The sequence below is a fragment of the Pocillopora damicornis genome, chromosome 5 (assembly GCF_964200805.1).
Source record: "Pocillopora damicornis chromosome 5, jaPocDami1.2, whole genome shotgun sequence".
Lineage (NCBI taxonomy): Eukaryota > Metazoa > Cnidaria > Anthozoa > Scleractinia > Pocilloporidae > Pocillopora > Pocillopora damicornis.
In genome coordinates this window covers 22,633,947-22,657,743 of record NC_142674.1, presented here as the reverse complement: position 1 = coordinate 22,657,743, position 23,797 = coordinate 22,633,947, and the positions used below count along the sequence as shown (strand labels likewise).

At 37.2% G+C, this 23,797-nt stretch overlaps 4 protein-coding genes and 1 pseudogene across 5 annotated transcripts in view; all 5 read right to left on the bottom strand.

Annotated features, from left to right (window-relative positions):
* The window catches only part of LOC113685968 (uncharacterized), a 32,812-nt gene extending 31,963 nt beyond the window's left edge, over nt 1-849 (bottom strand). Inside the window, exons 1-2 of the mRNA XM_089206323.1 lie at nt 819-849; nt 401-706 (exon numbers count right to left, since the gene is read on the bottom strand). Coding sequence (XP_089062449.1) covers nt 401-706; nt 819-836 — 324 coding nt within the window. The 5' untranslated portion in view covers nt 837-849. The remainder of the gene's footprint in view (nt 1-400; nt 707-818) is intronic.
* Nucleotides 850-1,079: 230 nt separating this feature from the next.
* Nucleotides 1,080-4,970, bottom strand: LOC149045996 (uncharacterized). Of its 2 annotated transcripts, XM_089206321.1 has the most exons (4): nt 4,879-4,970; nt 4,449-4,774; nt 3,707-3,740; nt 1,080-3,058 (listed from the first exon to the last, which is right to left on the bottom strand). In XM_089206321.1, the coding sequence occupies exons 1-4, from the start codon at nt 4,880-4,882 to the stop codon at nt 2,364-2,366; spliced, it is 1,059 nt and encodes a 352-aa protein (XP_089062447.1). In that variant the 5' UTR covers nt 4,883-4,970; the 3' UTR covers nt 1,080-2,363. The 2 variants fall into 2 exon arrangements, with proteins under 2 accessions (XP_089062447.1, XP_089062446.1); XM_089206320.1 differs by lacking the exon at nt 4,879-4,970 and having other exon boundaries at nt 4,449-4,870.
* A 953-nt stretch (nt 4,971-5,923) lies between these two features.
* On the bottom strand, nt 5,924-7,334 carry LOC149045995 (uncharacterized; annotated as a pseudogene).
* A 1,497-nt stretch (nt 7,335-8,831) lies between these two features.
* Nucleotides 8,832-12,075, bottom strand: LOC113685943 (uncharacterized). The gene is made up of 3 exons (XM_089205795.1): nt 11,751-12,075; nt 10,953-10,986; nt 8,832-10,294 (listed from the first exon to the last, which is right to left on the bottom strand). Exons 1-3 carry the CDS (start codon nt 12,063-12,065, stop codon nt 9,600-9,602), a joined length of 1,044 nt encoding a protein of 347 aa, XP_089061921.1. The 5' UTR covers nt 12,066-12,075; the 3' UTR covers nt 8,832-9,599.
* A 4,875-nt stretch (nt 12,076-16,950) lies between these two features.
* On the bottom strand, nt 16,951-21,331 carry LOC149045994 (uncharacterized). The gene is made up of 3 exons (XM_089206318.1): nt 19,749-21,331; nt 19,106-19,130; nt 16,951-18,516 (listed from the first exon to the last, which is right to left on the bottom strand). Exons 1-3 carry the CDS (start codon nt 20,061-20,063, stop codon nt 17,822-17,824), a joined length of 1,035 nt encoding a protein of 344 aa, XP_089062444.1. The 5' UTR covers nt 20,064-21,331; the 3' UTR covers nt 16,951-17,821.
* Between the last annotated feature and the right edge of the window lie 2,466 nt (nt 21,332-23,797).

The window sequence follows — 23,797 nt, the reverse complement described above, 5'->3', positions numbered from 1 at the left end:
TGATTCAGGCTACCTGAGAGGGTACATACAGATGAAAGCGACAGGTGCAATTTTCTTTTCCAATACTTCAAAGTAAATTAATGAGAATGAATAACAAACATTTACAAAATGGATACGATAGAACATGCCGACATCTATCTTTTATTGATCAGGTCTTCCGGCTATATGGCATTTCCGACACTAGAACATAGAATTTCCTGTCAAACTTTAAGAAAAGGATTGTGAAAACCAAATTGAAACATAAACATGTGAAAGAAAACAATAAAATAAAATAAAAACAACAACAACCGCACAGCATTGCCTAAAATATCTGGCTCTCAAAGAAAGTTTCATTCAGTTGAGATCGCACTGAATAAAAAAATGAATGGCAACGGCAAAGTATACAAAATTCACGAAGTACCTTTTTCACATAGAAAGAACCATCCCGTTTTACAAATCTCTCCAACTTTTTTGCTTGTTTCCCTTCGCCAAAAAGCGAACAGGTGCCTTTGTTCGCCAAGAATGTTGCTCCTTTACAAGAAGCCTCTCTCCTACACATTTGAGCACAGGCCAATAAAGAGTCAGCGTTTTCACTTTGAAGAGCATTTTCATCGACGAGACAAGCGTTTTCTTCTATGCGAAAGAACATGCCCCGATCTTCCTCTGCAGATATCTTAGGTGTTACCAAAAAAGCCCATATGAGAGCAAATATGTCCCAAGCAAAGATCTGCAAGAAAGGAAATTAAAATATGATAACATAAGGAAGAACAGTCAAAGTAGGAGGACCCTGTTGGATTATTGCTTAACATATTGCAAAACTTTGAAGAGAAGTTACTCACAAATTTTAAAGCCATCATTGATGGGAAAATTAACATTGGGAGCAGATCTTTCCTCCTCATGATTTTATCGAGTTTTGTTTGTCAAACAAAAATAAACGTAATGCATTCGAGTACAACCTAAAAGGACTTTATGTTCTGTTTTATTTGTTTACTTATCCAGTTCTTATCATTCTCTCGGGGATCGGAGAAAGTATGGGTGTGCGAGTTTTTGGGAAAAAAGATTGAGTGTTCAGAAGTTCAGAACGCGTGGTTCAAAACCTTGAAATAAAGATCAGCTTTAATTTGCCTTTTTTTATCGAATGAATCTAAGAAAACAATCATAAAAGGCAAAAACACCTGTAATAATATCCAGAAATCTAACGAGAATTGATTTAATCAGGTGGCTGTACTCAATTACCAAAAAACTCAAAGTGGTTTTGGAAAGCTTCTGAAATATATCAATTACGGTTTATTAATGCAGAATAAGTCATAGCAAACACTATGGTCTTAACATGTAATACAAGTTGTTTTTATTAGCATTTCGAAGGTAGTTAGCCTAAAAGGCAAACTAAGTTTCCACGCAGTACACCATTTTGAAACTCCGTTACATGTTTTTACTATTACTTAATGCTCATTACTCAACCCCTTTACTCCTGGCCTTTCGATGTAAATAAAAAAAAAATGTGGCGACAATGATATTCAGAAATCAAACGAGAATTTATTTGGTCAGGTGGCTGTACTCAATTGCCAAAAAACCTCAGAGTGGTTTTGGAAAGCTCCTGAAATATATCAATTACGGTTTATAAATGCAGAATAAGTAATAGCAAACACTATGGTCTTAACATGAAGTAAAAGTTGTTTTTATTAGAATTTCGAAGGTAGTAAGCGTAAAAAGGAAAACTCAGTTTCCACGCAGCACACCATTTTCAAACTCCGTTATATGTTTTTACTATTAATTAATGCTCATTACCCAACCCCCAAGAAAAAAAAACCCGTGGCGACAATTATTTAATGTGGTCATCGATCCAGGCTTCCTTAAGTCAATCTTATTTACTCATTTTATTCTAAGAATTGCTCTAGCTGATTGCAACTATCTGGTTTAGTGGTTGGCACGAGTTTTGTAAACATCAGCGGTAAAAGTCATTATTAAAAACACTGAGAGCTTAAATTTTGTCGTACAACAACAAAGAAGAAGCTAGCACCTAATCAAGTCAAAGTTTCGCGAAGTGATTTGAATTCTCTAAAATTCCGTTGGAAAGTAAAATTCTGAAAGATAATCCCCCAATCTCTCATGATGAGTGTAACTGGTGCTTTGCCTGTTGTCATCTTACGAGAGTGAAACAAGCTTGAACCTTCAGCCTCCAAGATCTGATCCGAAATTCTTTCTCTAATGGGGTTTTCTCAGTAATTGCGATAGAAGAATTTAGAGTTTTAGCAGTTTCATGCCTTCAAGGTCCTACAGATGATTCTCGTCACACGTTTTCAAGGTAATGTAATGATTTTGTGCAGATAAGTTAACCAACTCTAGAAGATATGCGTGTAAAGGTTTGTCATTGTCTGTCTATGCTACTCGGCTCGAATAAAAATGTTACCGTGTGGATCAAGAACATTTTTCTTTTGGTTGGGCCCATTTCTTCCACAAGGATCATGGGTAGGCCAATATTTGCCCGTGTAACCATTAAAATAATAAAAGTTGCTGTCCCAGCGCCCACTCGAATGGAACATTGGTCCATGGTCGATATTTGGTGAAAACTTGGAAGGCGCCGAAGCTGATTCTCCAGGGTCAGCCACGTATTTTGTGATTGTACAGTTGACGTCACCTTTCTGCCAATCAACCAGGCTGCCAGTTACCGGTTGACACAACAGCCAGTTGTTTATGTTGCTCTTGATGAGGACCTGTCTACCGAGTTTTTTCCAGAGTGAGAAGTTCATGGCGTTGTAGTCTGTTTCATTTAATGGAGAAATTGTAGAGATAGGAACATTCACTTCATTTTTGGCCGGCCAATTTGGCCTAGGAGTGATTGCATTTGAATGATCGTTAAAATGAGTGTAGTTAGTAAAGGAATAGCTCCATACTAATGTCCAGCCCCCTGCATTTGTATCCATGTCACAGTAAGCTTTGAAAGCGTTGGCCTGGGAGCCACCATCAGGATCGATCCAATAAACACCCGTGGACGTTGCGGGAGACTGTTTGAGGAGAGTCTGGCATGAGGTTACTGCTGAGTGCTGGTTAGAACCAGGGGGTGGAGAAGTGTTTTGCTCTATAGCCATAAATTTGAAAATTGAAAGTGAGTCTACTGAAGTATCCTCTATGTTTACTAAAGCCATGTAAGGGAAAATAGAGCTGGCGACCTAAATGTAGTTACGAGCATCAAACAAGACTGAACCAATTTTATGTTACTGAGCAATTTAAAAGGATCTAAACTTAAACACCGGCCCAACGTTTCCTGACATGCGTTCTAACTTGGATTTATCTTTCCTTTTTTTTTTTTTACAATTTCGTTGAGCTGTCTCAGACAATTAGGATTCAGACTCAATCATTTCCTCACTATCAACCTTCTAAATAAATGATTTTATTGGTGAACGTACAACCACTAAGACATTCGAAACCATTCTACGTAGCTGTATAAATGTCCCGATTTTTTGGTGTTTTATTTTAATGACAATCGAAATTAAGGAAAAAGTATTCAATGCAAAAAAAAATTAAAATTGTTAGCACTAGGCCAGGAAGGATATGGAAGAGAGGTAGAAGATGGAAGACACCAAAACGTGGTAGAAATAAAGAAATTGAAAATTATAAAAGTTGAAGTTTGTCTTGATGCATCTAGATTTATCCAATAGCTATGGCTGGTAATTTACATTAGCGCTCGGGTTACTGATCTTAATAATACTGAATTCATAATTCTCACCTTGAGGTAAATCGGTTCTTTCTGGAAGGTTGATCTGAATTGGAGTTAAACAAGAAATTTATAGTTAGTATCCGCACCTCGTGTTATGCGCATTTGTACGAAATTGTTGAAGACTCACCGGGCGACTGTGGTCTTATTTCAGTTGTTGGTGGCTTCTGCTTATAATTGAACGTTTCATAAAGTTTTAAATTATGGTCTTGATGTTAAGACAAGCTTCTGTGGGTCTTGTCGTCTAAACCTTTCCTATAAGGTCTCATCTCAATTCATTCACGTTCCTCCACAAATGTCCTCTCATGTTTCAGCTTTTTTCCTGCTAAAGCGCAAATTACTCTAAACGCCCGATCAAGTCTCTTACGTAGATCTCATAAGCTTAATCAAAACGTTTGCGGAGTTTTTGTTTCGTGAAATGATCGTAGCAGTTATCTTTATCGCTTTCAAAAACGTTGTTTATTTTGACAAATTTTCAATCATCATAAACATTTTCCAAGTTCGGATTGGAGGTGAAATCCTTAGAAAACTATGCTGGCTGGTCTTATGAATAGATCGGGCGTTGACGGAATTTGACGGCTTTTATATTTTTAATGCGGATGCAACAGACGAAACAAAAACTTGTCCTTTCATTTTAACCGGGAAATTCTAGTTTTGTCTACTTGTGCGGAAGGCCCTTAAACTTGTTCGCGATAAGGTGTACATTATCGGAAGGTGTCACCAAAAAACATGGTATGTCATCAATGCCAAATACCTTTGTCAGATAGAAAGAGCCATCTCGCTGTAAAAGTCGCCCAGTGGCTGAACTTGTTTGCATTTCGCCGCCAAGAAGGTAACAAAGTCCTGTGTGTTCCAGAAAGTTTGCACTTCCGCACGAAGCTTGTCTCGCACACAAAACCGAACAGGAAAGCAAATAATCAGTTTTTCCAGACCAAAAGAGGTTTTCTTCTCTGTAGCTGAGAAAAGTGTTTTCTTTGATTTGAAAGAAAACGCCATTTTCGGCTCCTTCAGTTGTCTTTGCCGCCGAGAACAAGACGACTGCAAACAGGTACTCGACTTGCAGGAACATCTGTGGAGAATCTTTGGACAAACTTATGATTAGTAAATGCATGGAACATATAAATTACTTGCCTATAGACAAAATAGTCTGACAAGAGAGAAAAGGAGAGAAATTTTTAACCCACCCATTGATATTAATTGAAAACACCGCTCGACACGCTCAAACCTTTGTGAATAAGTTTGCACCGTTAGTACCAATTGTAAATTTATTCATTCCATGATCTTCATCTGAAAGTCTATTTTTCTATTTAAGTATAATAATACAGCTTTGATCTTTTGTTTTCTTAGCAATACGTTTCCAATTACCCCACAGCTCTGTTTTCACATTTAAATGAAAACACAAGTCCTGCAGGTTTATAATGCAATTATCACGACTTCTAGCTAAAAAGAATATGGAAATACCGGAAAGATTGCGATAAGCTCTTTAAGGAAACTGTTCGGTGAAGAAGAAAATAATTTAAAATGCAAAGTTAAAAATAGAAAGAGTTGGTGGGAGATTTAATTAAAACTGGACATAAAAACACATCTTTTATGTTTGAAACACCTGGCAAAGAAAAAGTGTTTTTTTGAGCGCAAATGGAAAGGTAAGGCCTTTATTTTTAGAAATTATTTAATATGTTATTTGTTAACCAGTCCTTTCAAACTTATATTTTTCCTTTTATTTCTTACAAGTAGTAGTAGGCTACAAGTAGTAGCCTTACCGTTTTTAAAAAGCAACTTAAAACATTTCTATTTAGGAAAGCTTTTAGTTTGTTTTGATAGATCTAATGTTTATTGCCTTTGAATATTTTCATTTTAATTAGTATAGAACTTCAACTTATGTAAAGCGCTTCTGAATATTGTTAAAAGTTTGAGCGCTATATAAATTCCATATCATTATCATTATCATTATTATTTTTTATATAAAGTAATACATGTTTGATAATTTTTTCAAGATCAAACAATCATTTTTCACTTGCTTGGGCTCGACTCCTCCACTAGGATCACGTGTAAGCCAATAATCTCCAGAGCAACTATCAAATTAAAAATAAGATCTAATTCAGCGCATGCTCCGAGAGAATGGTGGCCCATAGCCTTGGGATTTGTTGGATGAAATTTCAAAGTAGTAAAGTAGAAAAAGTGACTTTGCATAAAATTCCCTTAGCAGATGTGGGGCCATCACCCCATCACTCAAGCCTCCAAGATGTGATTCAAATTTCTCACTTTTGGCTTCTGTGCTCTTGTACAGAAAATCATTTGGTTAGGACCATTTCCTCCGAGAGGATCATGGGTAGGCCTATGGTTTTCAATGTGACCATCAAAATAATAGTTAGTGCTGTTATAAAGAGTTTATTCGTGCAAAGCAGCGGCCCATAGCTATTGTTTTGATTCGGTGAAAACTTTGATGGGACCAACTCGTGACTTGGGCCAGTCACGTGTTTGATGATCGAACAGTTGATGTCACCTTCCCGCCAAAAATCAGGCTGCCAGGTCCTGGATGAGAAACCAGCCAGTTGTTGATGTTGCTCTTGATTAGGACCTGTCTGCCGAGTTGTTTCCAGTGTGAGAAGTTCATGGCGTCGTAGTCTGTTTCATTTAACGGAGGGGTTATGAAGATAGGAGCATTAACTTCATTCTTGGCCGGCCAATTTGGCCTCGGAGTGATGGCATTTGAACCATCATTTAAATGAGTGTAGTTAGTAAAGGAATAGCTCCATACGAGTGTCCAGCCCCCTCCATAAGTATTCGTGTCACAGTAAGCCTTGAAAGTGTTAACCTGGGATCCATTATGGGGGTCGATCCATTAAACACACGTAGCGGGATATTGTTTGAGGAGAGTCTGGCACGAGGTTAGGGCTGAATGCCGGTTAGGACCTGGGAGTGGAGAAGCGTTTTGTTCTATAATGATAAAGATAAGTACTAAACCAACAACTTTATAACCCAAAGGTCAAAAAGGACTGTGGAAGAGGGTTAAAAAATGAATAAAGGGGGTAAGTTTCTAGAGAAACTGCGGTGCTGCGTCGGAGGGAGAGTATAACAAGGTAATTTGGCACTATCAACTGAGTTGATAACTAGCGTAAATTGGCCACTGTAAAGACTTTAAAAGCTGACGTTTCGATGCCCAAGGGTTCTCAACTTCGTTAAAGAATATTTGACTCTGAGAAAATGCAAAATCTTTCGTGAGTTTATTCAGAGATCTCGTTCACCACTGACAGGAAAAGTTACACATGGGTGAACAATTAATGTTCATCAACATATGGATGAAAATGTTCCCACGAGGCTCAGCGACGCCGTTCAATTGGTCGAGCTCACCTTTTCCACATGGATCACTGACAGGCCAGTCATACTCTGTAAGATTATTGGAATTTTAATAACAGCTGTGGATAAAGAATATCGGTCCAAAGCCTAATCCACTGCCAAAAAATGAAGGTGCTGATGTCTCTTTGCACGTGTTAGTCACGTATTTAATGATAATACAGTTGATGTCACCATCCTGCCAATTTACCACGCTACCATTTCCCGGATCAGACACCAGCCAGTTGTTTATGTTGCTCTTGATAAGGATCTGTCTGCCGAGTTTTTTCCAGAGTGAGAAGTTCATGGCGTTGTAGTATGTTTCATTTAATGAAGGAGTTGAGGAGACAGGAACATGCACATACTTATAAAACCAAACAGGCCAGTTTGTTCTTGGAGTGATCGCATTTGAACGATCACGAAAGAGGCTGTAATTAGTAAAGGAATAACTCAATACTAGAGTCCAACCCCCAACACTGGTGAATGCTGGGTTAATCCACGGGGTGCTGGCGTGTTCTTTCCTATGATCAAACAGTATGGTTATCAACCTCTGCTTTAAGTTACAGGCACATAAACCTAAAAAAAAAGTTGTTTTTGTAAGGCTGCTGTGTTAAATGTGACATTTAGAGACAGAATAGGTATTTTTTGAAAACACATCCTACCGAGCACGCCAAAAGGTGTGGCAGTATCATTCATTTGAGGAGTTGGTGACTTAAAAATGACGAAATTCAGTGTGAACCACCATGAACTGAGCTTTGTGTGAGGACAAATTTGCTGTAAAAAAGAGCACATACCTTGTGGACTAGAGACTCCTTGAAAGGCAACCTATTAAGTGAGCCAAAAACAGGCAGCCTTTCGCGTGAGTAAGAAACTTTCAGTCATATTCATAGTTTGCAAGCTACACTTAAATTTGTATATTTATTTGAAAAGAAGTAGGTATTCATTTCGATTGAAAAAACCAACAAAAAGAAGTCTTGTCTCTGATCACTTTTTCAAAATGTTTGCCCTGATTACCTGATCCTCATCAACTTAAGATTTGAGTTTTCTGTTTAATGATTGTAAAAGCTGAGGGAAGGGGTTTTTTTGTCTTAAAGATATTCATTTTTAAACTTCAATTTTATTACCTTTTCTTTTCTGTCGTTCTCTCGTCTAATGTTTTAGCCAATAGTTAGAAAATTGTCGCAGAGTCATTTTAAGTGATCTGATTCAGAGTAGACGGGCACAACATGAAAAGAGAAGTATTTAGTATATAGTAAAATGTATTGATACAAATGTAAAATAAACATAATTACAAAACGGAATCGATAAAACATGCCGACTCCCATCTTTTAAGGATCTTTTATTGATCAGGTTACAGCGGCTGTGTGACATCACGGACATGAGAAAAATTTTATTTCCTACTTAATGAAAAGGACAGTGAAAACTAAATTGAAACATGAACAAGTTGTATAAAAAATTGCCATTGCATAAAACTACCCAAAACATCCGGCCCTCACTCCACTCCTTTGTAATCGCACGGAGTAACGAAAGAAATGGTAACACAACTTACATTAATCTGTAAAATCTACAAAATTCCAGAAATACCTTTTCTATATAGAAAGAACCATCCCGTTTTACAAATCTTTCCACCTTCCTTGCCTGTTGTCCTTCGTCAAAAAGCGAATGGGTGGTTTTGTTCGCCAAGAAATTTGCTTCTTTACAAGCAGCTTCTCTCCTACACATTCGAGCACAGGTCAATATAGAGTCAGCCTTTTCACTTTGAAGAGCATTTTCATCATCAAGAAAAACGTACCACACTATGGTCTTAACATGGAATACAAGTTGTTTTTATTAGCATTTCGAAGGTAATTAGCCTGAAAGACAAACTAAGTTTCCACGCAGGACACCATTTTCAAACTTCGTTATATGCTTTTACTATTGATTAATGCTCATTGCTCAACCCGTTATTCATTACTCATTACTCCTGGCTTTTCCATGGAAATATGAAAAAAACCGTGGCGACAATTACTTAATGGGGTAATCGATCCAGGCTTCCTTAAGTTAATCTTATTTATTCATTTTATTCTAAAATTGCTCTAGCTGATTGCACTATCTGGTTTAGTGGTTGGTACGAGTTTTGTAAACGTCAGCGGTAAAAGTAGTCATTATTAAAAACACTGAGAGTTTAAATTTTGTTGAACAACGACAAAGAAGAAACTAGCACCTAATCAAGTCAAAGTTTCGCGAAGTGATTTGAATTATCAAAGGTTCCATGGGAAAGTAAAATTCTGAAAGATAATCCCCGGACCTCACATGATGAGCGTAACTGGTGTCTTGCTTGCTGTCAACTTATGAGAGTGAACCAAGCTTGAACCTTCAACCTCCAAAATCTGATCCAAAATTTTTGCTTCTGATGACGTTTTCTCAGTAATTACGATAGAAGAATTAAGTTTGAGTTCTATCAGTTTAATACCCTCAGGGTCCTCTAGATGATTCTCGTCACACTTTTTCTAGGTAATGTAATGATTTTGTGCAGATAAGTTAACCAGCTCTAGAAGATACGTGCGTAAAGATTTCTCATTGTCTGTCTTTGCTACTCGGCTCGAATATAAATGTTACCGTGTGGATCAAGAACATTTTTCTTTTGGTTTGGCCTATTTTTTCCACTAGGATCATGGGTAGGCCAATATTTGCCCGTGTAACTATTGAAATAATAAAAGGAGCTGTTCCAGCGCCCACTCGAATGGAACATTGGTCCATAGCTGATATATGGTGAAAACTTGGGAGGCGCCGAAGCTGATTCTCCAGGGTCAGCCACGTATTTTGTGATTGTACAGTTGATGTCACCTTTCTGCCAATCAACCAGGCTGCCAGTTACCGGTTGACACACCAGCCAGTTGTTTATGTTGCTCTTGATGAGGATCTGTCTACCGAGTTTTTTCCAGAGTGAGAAGTTCATGGCATTGTAGTCTGTGTCATTTAATGGAGAAATTGTGGAGATTGGAACATTCCCTTCATTTTTGACCGGCCAATTTGGCGTAGGAGTGATCGCATTTGAATCATCGTTAAAATGAGTGTAGTTAGTAAAGGAATAGCTCCATACTAATGTCCAGCCCCCTCCATTCGTATCCATGTCACAGTAAGCCTTGAAAGCGTTGGCCTGGGATCCACCATCAGGATCGATCCAATAAACACCCGTGGACGTTGCGGGAGACTGTTTGAGGAGGGTCTGGCACGAGGTTACTGCTGAGTGCTGGTTAGAACCAGCGGGTAGAAAAGTGTTTTGCTCTATAGCCATAAAGTAGAAAATTGAAAGTGAGTCTAGTAAAGTATCTTTTGTATGTGCTAAAGCCTTGTAAGGGAAAATAGTGCCGGCGACCTAAATTCAGTTACGAGCATCAAACAAGAACCAATATTATGTTACTGAGCAAGTTAAAAGGATCTAGACTTAAACACCGGCCCAATGTTTCTTGGCATGCGTTCTAACTTGGATTTTTTCTTTCCTATTTTTTATTTTTTTTAATTCCGTTGAGCTGTCTCAGACAATTAGGATTCAAACTCAATCATTTCCTCACTATTAACCTCGTAAATAAATGATCAAATAGGTGAACGTACGACCACTAGGACATTCGAAACCTTTCTAAGTAGCTGTGTAAGTGTCCCAATTTTTGTGTTTTATTTTAATGACAATAGAAAATAAGGAAAAAGTATTCAGTGCAAAAAAAAAACAACTAAAACTGGTAGCAATAGGCCAGGAAGGATAATGGAAGAGGGGAAGAACATGGAAGACACCAAAACGTGGTGGAAATGAAGAAATTGAAAATTATAAAAGATCCAAGTTTATCTTGGTGCATCAAGATTTATCCAATAGCTATGGGTATATAATTTACATTAGCGCTCGGGTTACTTAATAATATGTTAATAACACTGAATTCGTAACTCTCACCTCGGGGTGATTCAGCTCTTTCTGGATGGTGGACCTGAATCGGAGTTAAACAAGACATTTATAGTTAGTATCCGTACTTTGTGTCATGCGCATATGTACGAAATTGTTGAAGGTTCACCGGGCGACTGTGGTCTTATTTCAGTTGTTGGTGGCTTCTGCTTAAAACTGAACGTTTCATAAAGTTTATGATCTTTAATTTAAACTATGATCTTGATGCTAAGACGAGCTTCTGTGGGCCTTGCCGTCTTAACATTTCTTATAAGGTCTCATCTCAATTCATTCACGTCCCTCTACAAATGTCGTCTCATGTTTCAGCTTTTTTCCTGCTAAAGCGCAAATTACTTTAAACGTCCGACCAAGTCTCTTACGTAGATCTGGTGAGCTAAGTCAAAAAGTTTGCGGTGTTCTTGTTTTATGAAATGATCATAGTAGTTATCCTTATCGTTGTCAAAAAATCTCAGTACTGCAGCTAGGAAAGAGGATTATGGCCATTCCGCACTAGCGAAAAAATTGTTTATTTTGACAAATTTTCCATCACCATAAACATTTTACAAGCGCGGATTGGGGGTGAAACCCCTTGGCAAACTATGCTGGCTGGTCTTATGAATAGATCGGCCGCTGACGGAATTTGACGGCTTTAAAATTTTTAGTGCGGATGTAGCAGACGAAACAAAAATTTGTCCTTTTATTTAACGGTACAATTCTAGTTTTTTCTGCTAGTACGAACTTGTTCGTGATAAGGTGTACATTATCGGATGGTGTCATCGAATAACATGGCATGTCATCAATGCCAAATACCTTTGTTAGATAGAAAGAGCCATCTCGCTGAAAAAGCCGCTCAGTTGCTGAACTTGTTTGCATTTCGCCGCCAAGAAGGTAACAAAGTCCTGGGTTTTCCAGAAAGTTTGCACTTCTGCACGAAGCTTGTCTCGCACACAAAACCGAACAGGAAAGCAAAGAATCAGTTTCTCCAGAGCAAAGGAGGCTTTCTTCTCTGTAGCTGAAAAAAGTATTTTCTTTGATTTGAAAGAAAACGCCATTTTCGGCTCCTTCAGCTGTCTTTGCTGCCGAGAACAAGACGACTGCAAATAGGTACTCGACTTGCAGAAACATCTGTCGAGAGAATCCTAAGACAAACTTATGATTAGTAAATGTATGGAACATATAAATTACCTGCCTTCAGACAAAATTGTCTGACAAGACAGAAAGGGAGAGAAATTTTAACCCACCCTTTGATTTTAACAAAAACAGCGCGCGACACGCTCAAACCTTTGTGTATAAGTTTGCACCGTTTAGTACCAAATGTAAATTTATTATTGATTCCGTGATCTTCATCTGAATTCTATTTTTCTATTTAAGTATAATAATACAGCTTTGACCTTTTGTTTTCTTAGTGATAACTTTCCAATTACCCCACAACTCTATTTTGACATTTAAATGAAAACACAAGTCCTGCAGGTTTATAATGCCATTATCCCGATATCTAGGTAAACAGAATATGGAAATACCGGAAAGGTTGCGATCAGCTCTTTTATGAAACAGTTCAGTGAAGAAGAAAATAATTTAAAATGCATAAAAAAGAATTGGTGGGAGATAAAATTAAACTGGACATGAAAACACATCTTTTTTGTTTGAAACACCTGGCAAAGAAAAAGTACTTTTTTGAGTGCAAATGAAAAAGTAAGGCCTGCTTTTGTAGAGATGATTTAATATGTTATTTGTTAACCAGTCCTTTCAACCTGATATTTTCCCTTTTATTTATTGCATTTATTACATATAGTAATACATGTTGGATAATTTTTTCAAGATCGAACAATCATTTTTCACTTGGTTGAGCTCGACTCTCCCAGTAGCATCACGTGTAAGCTAATGATCTCCAGAGCAACTATCCAATTGATAGCAAGACCCGCTCCAAGAGAGTAACGGTCCATAGCCTTGGGATTTATTGGATGAAATTTTAAAGCAGTAAAAAAGAAAAAGTAACTTTGCATAAAATTCCCTTAGCACATATGGAGCCATCATCTCATCACTCAAGCCTCCAAGATGTGATTCAAATTTCTCATTTTTGGCTTCTGTGCTCTTGTACAGTAAATCATTTGAAAGACCAAAGTGAAATATCAAAATGATACCCTTTTGCTGATAAGTTCGTTCATTTTAATAACTTTTCTGGTGGATATGGTATTGATATTGTGAAGAGAATTTAATTAATTTTGAAGTTATTTGAGTAGAAATTTGTTAGAGTCTGTCTTTCCTGCTCGACTCGAATGAAAATGTTACCATGTGGATGTGCAACATTTTTCTTTTGGTTAGGACTATTTCCTCCGAGAGGATCATGGGTAGGCCTATGGTTTTCAGTGGTTTTGTGGAGATTGGAACATTAACTTCATTCTTGGCCGGCCAATTTGGCCTTGGAGCGATCGAATTGCAACCATCGTTAAAATGAATGTAGTTAGTTGAGGAATAGCTCCATACTAGTGTCCAGTCCCCCATAAGTATTAATGTCACGGTAAGCCTTGAAAGCGTTGGCCTGGGATCCATTATGGGGATCGATCCAACAAACACCCGGGACGTAAAGGGATAATGGTTGAATAGAGTCTGGCACGAGGTTACTATTGAACGCTGGTTGGAAGCAGGAAGTGGAGAAGTCTTTACCTATGATGATAAAGATAAGTACTAAACCAACAACTTTATTAAAATTTTCATTTAATAGCAAAATTCCACGCAATCCACAGAAACCTTTTTGACTAGATCTGCACCGTCACTATTAATTTCCGTGATTTTCGTTTAAAACTGCATTTTTTTATTTGAGCAGAGCAATACAGCTTTGACATTTTTTTTTCTGAACAACACGTTTCCAATTAATCCAAAATTCTGTTTTGACATTTAAATTTTAAAATTACAAGTCTTGCAGGTTTGTAATGCAGTTATCATGACTACTGTGTAAACGGAATATGGAAATATCGAAAGGCTGTAGTGAGCTCTTTTACCTAACAGTCGAGAAACCAAAATTTTAATCAGTTAAAAAGCTAAAGAAATATATATCCCTACAGTATAGATATATATTTATATATACACACACCCGTTTTAAAAAATTTTGCGATTTGAAAATATACATGAAATATATTTATATAACTTTTGTTTTCTCGTCAAAAAGAGACACTTTTTGATGAGAAAACGAATATATATTTCCTATGTTTTTTTCAAATTCCAACGCTTTTGAAAACAGGTGTATATGTATGCATAGATAGATATTATAACATATAAATTGGTCGGAGACAAAATTTAAACTGGCTACTTTTTTGTATGGATTACCTGCCAGGGAAAATTACCCTTTTGAGTGCGAATAAAAAAAAAGCAATGCTTTCAAAAATGCTTGTCCAAAAACAAAATCTCCACGAGATCCTGTAAACGCATGTAATCTGATTTGACAATTTGAATAAAATGTGGCGAATATTTTTTGTAGAGATACTGTTGTTAAAACTCGAGATTTCATTTGTTACTCATTAACCGGCCAGCCCTTTCAAATCAATTTTTACTTTAAATTTGTTGCATTTACATATAGTAATGTAGTTTGATCATTTTCTCATGTTCGAACTTTTCTAAAAGGATCATGGTTAGGCCAATGATCTCCAGTGTAACCATCAAAGTAAGGGCTGCTTCAGCGCATGCTCGAAGAGAACAGCGGTTCATAGCCTTGAGATTGGTTCGGAAAAATTTTTGAAAAACGGGCTAACGAGGAAAACGGACTTGAATCAGTTACAAGTTTGATGATAGTGCAGATTTTTGGCTCCACTAGTATATATGTTGAAAGGACATTCAAAAATATGAAGTAGAAGTACAGATTTTCATAAGAAATTTGAAAAGTTATCCCTTATTTTTTTCAATGATTGATAATTTGTTTTACTTTGTTTTCTTTTCCTGAAGAGTTTAATTTGTCTGTTTTGCCTTTATTCGTTCGAAGGTTCCCTCGACAAATGTGGCATGCGGAGCCATTTTCCTTTCACAGAGAAGATAAGATGGCATTATATCCGGTTTGAAAAAGTGTTTTTCCATACGAATAGCAGCAGGTTTATTGATCTTAAAAAGAGTAACTTTCAGTGAGAAGCGTTGCAGGGGAGATCTAACGGCAATTAAGTCGCATGCCAAGACAATCTGAACTTCGTTAAAGAGAATAACATATAGATTTAGCCAAGCCTAAAAGTGGAGCTCGCAATTTTTTCCCGCACGTCTCAAGGGCACAACGCGTTGCCCCGGCCATGACTAGAACCCGGGTCGGCCGACTCGGAGCCTAGTGCGTGCCCGCGGTACAGTTGACCACGCATGTTAAAAGTAGCACCTCGCACGGTCGTACAGTCGTAAGGTCGTACATCCAAACTTTTTCGGCTTGATGGGTTACTACTATTTTTACATAATTATGGGGCTACGCTCTGCGAGCTCCGCTATAAGAAAGTGCAAAATATTTCGTGAGTTTATTCAGAGATCTCGTTCACCACTGACGGGAAAGGTTACACATCGATGAACAATTAATGTTCATCAACTAACGAATGAAAATGTTCCCAGGAAGCAACCATGTATTATTCTGTTTCTCTTTGTTTCGATAGCCCTTTAATGAGAAGACAAGCCGACTTCATCAATGAATGAAAATAAATGAATCGACAATCTTCGAATTACAATCGTAGAGCGCGTTGGCGCTGACTCTTAAGATGGAAAAGGGCGTTGAATCATTATTACAAAAACGACAATGGTCGTAATTTTCAATTTACAAAATTCTCATTTAGTGACTTTATCCTTACCGACAGAAGAAGTCTTTCAGGTAAACGGCCAAAATCGGCCAGTGGCATATCTTCCAGTTGTCGATTTTCATTCAGAAATGCTAACACCAAAGTCTTTGAATATGCAACTTTCGGTTTTTCTTTTACTATATTGGTTTTCTTCCCCTCCTAGGAAAGTTTGAACATCATTGTCTTTCAGCGATACGGATTTTTTAGTGTCTTAGCCGCCATAATTCGAGAAAGCTCCGACACACACCTTGTATTGAGAATCGTGAAGGTTTTGCCGTTCATTCATCAACCTGACCGAGTGGCGCTAAAGTCGAGTGACATTAAGCAGCTGATTGGCTATATCAGCACACGTGTAAAATACGATATTTTTTCACCTGTGTTGTTACGGCTTTCCTCAGAGCCGGAAATCCCATTATAACACCGCGGCTTATGTGATAAACATAATTACAAAACGGACTAGATAAAACATGCCGACTCCCATCTTTTAGTGATCTTTAATTGATCAGGTTAGAGCGGCTGTGTGACATTACAGACATAAGAAAAATTTTATTTCCTACTTAATGGAAAGGACAATGAAAATTAAATTGAAACATGAACAAGGTGTATAAAAAATTGCCATTGCAGTAAACTGCCCAAAACATCCGGCCCTCACTCCACTCCTTTGTAATCGCACGGAGTAAAGAAAGAAATGGTAACACAACTTATATTAATCTGTAAAATCTACAAAATTCTAGGAATACCTTTCCTATATAGAAAGAACCATTCTGTTTTACAAATCTTTCCACCTGTCCTTGCCTGTTGTCCTTCGTCAAAAAGCGAATGGGTGGTTTTGTTCGCCAAAAAATTTGCTTCTTTACAAGCAGCTTCTCTCCTACACATTTGAACACAGGTCAATATAGAGTCAGCCTTTTCATTTTGAAGAGCATTTTCATCATCAAGAAAAACGTTTTCTTATGTGTAAAAGAACATGCCCTGATCTTTTTCTGCAGATATCTTTAGGTGAAACCGAAAAAGCCCATATGAGAGCAAATATGTCTCAAGGAAAGATCTGCAAGAAAGAAAACTAAGATGGTATAATAGCATACCGAAGAACAAGCAAAGTAGGAGTACTCGATTGCCAAAAAACCTCAAAGTGGTTTTGGAAAGCTCCTGAAATATATCAATTACGGTTTATAAATGCAGAATAAGTAATAGCAAACACTATGGTCTTAACATGAAATGCAAGTTGTTTTTATTAGCATTTCGAAGGTAGTTAGCCTAAAAGGCAAACTAAGTTTCAACATATAATAGAAAAGAAATTGAAGTGTCTTGGAAAGGTATGTACCCTTTAGAACCAAGCTTTATACCGTTTTGAAACTTTGTTATTGGGAAAATATGTTTTTACTATTAAGTAATGCTCGTTATTAAACCCCCAATTTTGCGCATTTCCAAACATTAAAACATTAAAAAAAAAACTGTGACGTCAATTATGTAATGTGGTGATTGTTCCAGGCTTCCTTAAGTGAATCTTATTTATTCATTTCATTCTAAAAATTTCTCTAGCTGATTGCAACTATTTAATTTAGTCACGAGTTTTGTAAACAGTATTGGTAAAAGCAGCCATTATTAAAAACATCAAGAATTTAAGTTTTGTTGTACAAAAACAAAGAAGAAAAAAACATACAAAAACAAATTTAAAAATTTTTTTACAAAGTCCGGTTTGAATAGAGACTAGCGCCTCATTAAGTCAAAGTTTGCGAAGTGATTTTTTTTCTTTAAAACTCCATTGGAAAGCAAAATTCTGAAAGGTAATCCCCCGACTTCATATGATGAGTGTAACTGGTGCTTTGCTTGTTCTCATCTTACGAGAGTGAACCAAGCTTGAACCTTCAGCCTCCAAAATCTGACCCTAAATTTTCCCTTCGAATTCTGGTGGGGTCTTTCTCAGTAAATACGATAGGATAACTTAGAGTTATATCAGTTTAAGACCCTCTAGGTCCTCCAGGTGATTCTCGTCATTTTTTTTCAAGGTAATGCAATTATTTTGTGCAGATAAGTTAACCAGCTATGGGAGATACGTGTTTAAAGGTTTGTTATTGTCTGTCCTTGCTACTTGGCTCGAATAAAAATGTTACCATGTGGATCAAGAACATTTTTCTTTTGGTTGGGCTTATTTCTTCCCAGAGGATCATGGGTAGGCCAATTTTTGGCCGTGTAACTATTAAAATAGTAAAAGGTGCTGTTCCAGCGCCCACTCGAATAGAACATTGGTCCATAGTTGGTGTTTGGTAAAAACTTGGAAGGCGCCGAAGCTGATTCACTACGGTCAGCCACGTATTTGGTGATTTTACAGTTGACGTCACCATTCTGCCAATCAACCAAGCTGCCAGTTACCGGCTGACACACCACCCAGTTGTTTATGTTGCTCTTGAGGAGGACCTGTCTTCCAAGTTGTTTCCAAAGTGAGAAGTTTATGGCATTATAGTCTGTTTCATTCAATGGAGGAGTTGTGGAGACAGGAACATTCACCCTGTTCGTAACCAGCCAATTTGGTATTGGAGTGACCGCATTTGAATCATCTTTAAAATAACTGTAGTTAGTGAAGGAATAGCTCCATACAAGGGTCCAGCCCCCTCCATCAGTATCCATGTCACAGTAAGCTTTGAAAGCGTTGGCCCGGGATCCATCATCAGGATCGATCCAATAAACACCCGTGGACGTAGCGGGAGATTGTTTGAGGAGAGTCTGGCACGAAGTTACTGCTGAGTGCTGGTTAGAACCAGGGGTTGAAGAAGTGTTTTGGTCTACAATCATAAAGTTGAAGATTAGAAAAATAATTTCTTCATTTATAGCGAGTCTAGTAAAGTATCCTCTATTGGAGCTGGCGACCTAAATTTAGTTACGATCATCAAACAAAGAACCAGTATTATGTTACTGAGCAATTTAAAACGATATTAACTTTAACGCTGGGCCAACGTTTCCTGACATGCGCTCTAACTTGGATTTTTTTTTCCCTCTTTTTTTATGATTCCGTTGAGCTGTCTTAGATAATTAGGTTTCAAACTCAATCATTTCTTCACTATTAACCTTGTAAATAAATGATTTTATCGGTGAACGTACGACCACGAGGACATTCGAAACCATTCTACTTGGCTATATACATGTCCTAATTTCTTTGTATCTTATTTTAATGACAATCGAAAATTAGGTAAAAGTGTTCAGAAAACCTAAAATTGGCAGCAATAGGCCAGGAAGGATAATAGAAGAGAGGGCAGAGGATGGATGACACCGAAACGTGGTAGAAATGAAGAACTTGAAAATTCAAGTTTATCTTAGTGCATCAATATTTATCCATTAGATATATGTAATAATTTTCATAAGCGTAACTTTCACCTTGGGTTGAGCCAGTCAGGTCGACCTGAATTGGAGTTAAACAAGACATTCAGTTAGTACCCGTACTTCGCGTCATGCGCATGTGTACGAAATTGTTGAAGGCTCTTTGGGCAACTGTGGTCTTACTTGTTGGTGGCTTCTACTTATAAACGAACGTTTCATATGCTTTTGAATTATGATGTTGATGTTAAGAGGAGTTTCTATGGATCGTGTCGTCTTAACTTTTTTAATAAGGTCTCATCTCAATCCATTCACGTCACTCCACAAATACACTCTCATGTTTCAACTTTTTTCCTGCTTAAGCGCAAATTACTTTAGCGAAAACGTTTGTTTATTTTGACAAATTTTCAATTATCATAAACATTTTAAAAGTGCGAATTGGAGGTGAAATCCTTCGAAAAACTATGCTAGCTGGTCTTATAAATAGATCGGGCGTTGACGGAATTTGACGACTTTAAAAGCATTAATGCGGATGAAACAGACGAAACAAAACTTTGTCATGACAAAATTTGTCCTTTTATTTTAACCGGGCAATTCTAGTTTTGTCTGCTAGTGTGGGAAGGCCCTTAAACTTGTTCGTGATAAGGTGTACATTATCGGAAGGTGTCACCGAAAAATATGGCATGTCATCAATGACAAATACCTTTGTTAGATAGAAAGAGCCATCTCGCTGTAAAAGCCGCCCAGTTGCTGAACTTGTTTGCATTTCGCCGCCAAGAAGGTAACAAAGTCCTGGGTTTTCCAGAAAGTTTGCACTTCTGCACGAAGCTTGTCTCGCACACAAAACCGAACAGGAAAGCAAAGAATCAGTTTTTCCAGACCAAAAGAGGCTTTTTTCTCTGTAGCTGAAAAACGTGTTTTCCTTGATTTGAAAGAAAACGCCATTTTCGGCTCCTTCAGTTGTCTTTTCCGCCAAGAACAAGACGAATACAAATAGGTACTCGACTTTCAGAAACATCTATCGAGAGAATCTCAAGAGAAATTTATAATTAGTAAATGTATGGAACATATAAATTACCTGCCTACAGACAAAATAGTAAGACAAGACAGAAAGGGAGAGAAATTTGAACCCACTCTTTGATTTTAATGGAAAACACCGCGCGACAAACTCAAATCTTTGTGAATAAGTTTGCACCGTCAGTACCAATTGTAACTTATTGATTCCGTGATCTTCGTCAGAAAGTCTAATTTTCTATTTGAGTTTGTTAACACAGCTTGGACATTTTGTTTTCTTAGCAATACGTTTCCAATTACACCACAACTCTCTATTTTGACATTTAAATGAAAACACGAGTCCTACAGGTTTATAATGCAATTATCACGACTTCTTGGTAAACAGAATATGGAAATACCGGAAAGGTTGCAGTAAGCTCTTTTATGAAACAATTCAGTGAAGAAAACAAAAAATTTGAAATGCAAAGTTAAAAATAAAAAGAATCGGTGGGAGATAAAATTAAAACTGGAAATGAAAACACATCTTTTTTGTTTGAAACACCTGGCAATGCAAATGAAAAGGTAAACCTTGCATTTGTCGGGATAATTGAATATGTTATTTGTTAATCAACCCTTTTAAACCAACATTTTGCCGTTTATTTCTTAAATTTTTTACATAAAGTAATACATGTTTGATAATGTTTTCTGGTCTGAATGATCACTTTTCACTTTGTTGGGCTCCAATCTTCCACTAGGATCATGGGAAGGCCAATGATATCCTGAGCAACCCTCATATTAATAGCATGCCTCAGCGCATGCTCCAAGAGAATATCGGTCCGTAGCCTCGGGATTTGTTGAGTGAAATTTTTAAAGAAGTAAAATAGAAAAAGTAACTTTGCATAAAATTCCCTAAGCAAATCTGGAGCCATCATCCCATCACTCAAGCTTCAAAAATGTGATTCAAATTTCTCACTTTTGGCTTCTATGCAGATATTGATTAAAGCAGTTTAAAGAATAAAGAGAAACATCAAAACCATACCCTTTTGCTGATAGGTTCGTTCATTTTCAAAACTTTTCTGTTGGATATGGTACTGATATTGTGACGAGAAGGTTTACTTCAGGAAGTTATTTGAGCATAAATTTGTAAAGAGTCTCTCTTTCCTACTCGACTCGAATGAAAATGTTAGCATGTGGATTTGCAACATTTTTCTTTTGGTTAGGACTATTTCCTCCGAGAGGATCATGGGTAGGCCTAAGGTTTTCAGTGTGACCATCAAAATAAAAGTTAGTGCTGTTATATAGCGTTTGGTCATACAAAGTAGCGGCCCATAGCTATTGCTTGATTCGGTGAAAACTTGGATGGGACCAACTCGTGACTTAGGTTAGTCACGTGTTTGATTATCGAACAGTTGATGTCACCTTCCCGCCAAAAACCAAGCTGCCAGGTCCTGGATGACACACCAGCCAGTTGGGCCTGTATAAAGGCTTTACTTACTTACCATGCATGTAGACGGAATTATTAACTCCTAAACTTTTACAACTGACTAAGAGAGAACTTCACCTTATAATATCAATACAGTATCATGCTGACAAGTGATGAAAATGAAAATAAATATAAATTAGGAGATTATTAGTTGATCCGATACAAAATTCTCCGAGCGCGCTCATCTTATAAATATGCGCTCACGCGATTTTAATTAAAGTAGTTTTCCTTTTTTTACTTACAAAGCACTGTTGATTTTAATCCCGAGTCCTTTTCGTAGTTTTTGTTGAACTGGAATTAAATTGTGCGAAGTTTTTTTTCATGAGATGATGTTCGGAAAAGAAATCGTTTTCCCTGTGAAAATAAAAATAACCTTTTGACGGTAGGGAAAGGAAATTTAACTGCATCAATTATCTTGAGTTATTATCTGAGAGCCGTGACATATTATTAATGCCAAATACCTTTCTTAAATAGAAAGAACCACTTGGCTGTAAAAGCCGATCAGCTGTTGAATTTGTCTCCATCTCGCCGCTGTGAAGGTAGGAAATCCTGGGTTCTCCAGAAAGTTTGCGCTCCTGCAAGAACCTTGGTTCGCGCACGAAACGGAACAGGAAAGCAAAAATTCAGTTTTTTCCAGACCGAAAAAGACTTTCGGTGTCGAAGCTGAAAAAGTGGTTTTCTTTGATCTTAAAGAAAACGCCATGTTCCCTTCCTTTAGTTGTCTTCGCCGATATTGATAAAACGAATGCAAGTAGGTACTCGACTTGCGGTAACATCTGTCAAGAGAATCTTGAGATAAACTATAATTAGTAAACGTATAAATTACTTTCCTGTAGACAAAATAGTCAGACAAGGCAGAAAGGGAGGGAACCTTTAACCAACCCTTTTCTTTCAATGGCAAAACACCACGCGACATACAGAAATCTTTTTTGAGTAGATCTGCACCGTCAACATCAATTCCCTTGATATTCGTTTGAAATTGCATTTTTCTATTTGAGTAGAGCAATGTAGTTTTGACGTTATGCTTTTTTTTAAAATACGTTTTAAATTAATCCAAAATTCTGTTTAGACATAAAAAAGCATAAGTCTTGCAGGTTTATAATGCAATTATCATGACTTCTAAGTAAACAGAAAATGGAAATAACGGAAAGGCTGCACTGAGCTCTTTTATCTAACAGTCGAGAAACTAAAAATTTAATAATTTGCAAAGTTAAAGATATGTATATATATATATATATATATATATATATATATATATATATATATATATCATGATATCATCAGACAGGGTCGAAGGGAAGTCAACCACAAAACGCGCAGCTCAGCAGTTGAAGGACTCCAGGGCTGCTAAGGAGTCCTGGAAGCATCCTGCAGCGATCAGATCTTCCCCTGCCCCATCTGCTCAAGAATATGTAAATCCAGAATTGGGCTCATCAGTCATCAGAGGGCATGCCGCCCCCAGTAAGGACTTCCTTCCCACTGATCTTCGGACCACAAAGAATCTGCCATTACTTGCCAAGGAAAATTTCCCTTTTGAGTGAAAAGAAAAAAGCAATACTTTCTAAAATGCATGTCCTAAAACAAAACCTCCACGAGACCCTACAAATGTATGTAGTCTGATTTGATCATTTAAATAAAATGTGCCGAATATTTTTTGTAGAGATACTGGTGTTTCATTTGCTATTCATTAACTGGCCAGCCATTTCAAACTATGTTTGCTTTAAATTTGTTTCATTTACATATAGTAATGTATACTTGGTAATTTTCTCATGCTCGAACGTTATCCTTTTGGATGGCCTCTAATCTTCTAATGAGTAACCATAAAGTAAGGGCTGCTTTAGTACATGCTCGAAGAGAACAGCGGTCCATAGCCTTGGGATTGGTTCGATGAAATTTTTAAAAAAGGAGCAAACAAGGGAAACGGAATTGAGTCAGTCAAAAGTTTGATGATGGTGCAGATTGTTGGCTACCATTAGTATCCGTGTTGAAAGGGCATGCAAAAAAATATGACATAGTAAAGCAGATTTCCATTAAAAAAATTTAAAAAGTTATCCCTTATGTTTATCAATGATGTACATTTCGTTTCGCTTTGTTTTCTTTCCTTGACGAGTTTTGTCTGTTTTGCCTTCATTCGTTCAAAGGTTCCCCCGACAAATGTGGCACGCGGAGCCATTTTCTTATCCTAGAGAAGATAAGATGGCATTACATCCGGTTCGAAAAAAAGTTTTTCCAAGCGAATAGCAGCAGGATTATTGATCTTAAAAAGAGTGAAGTTC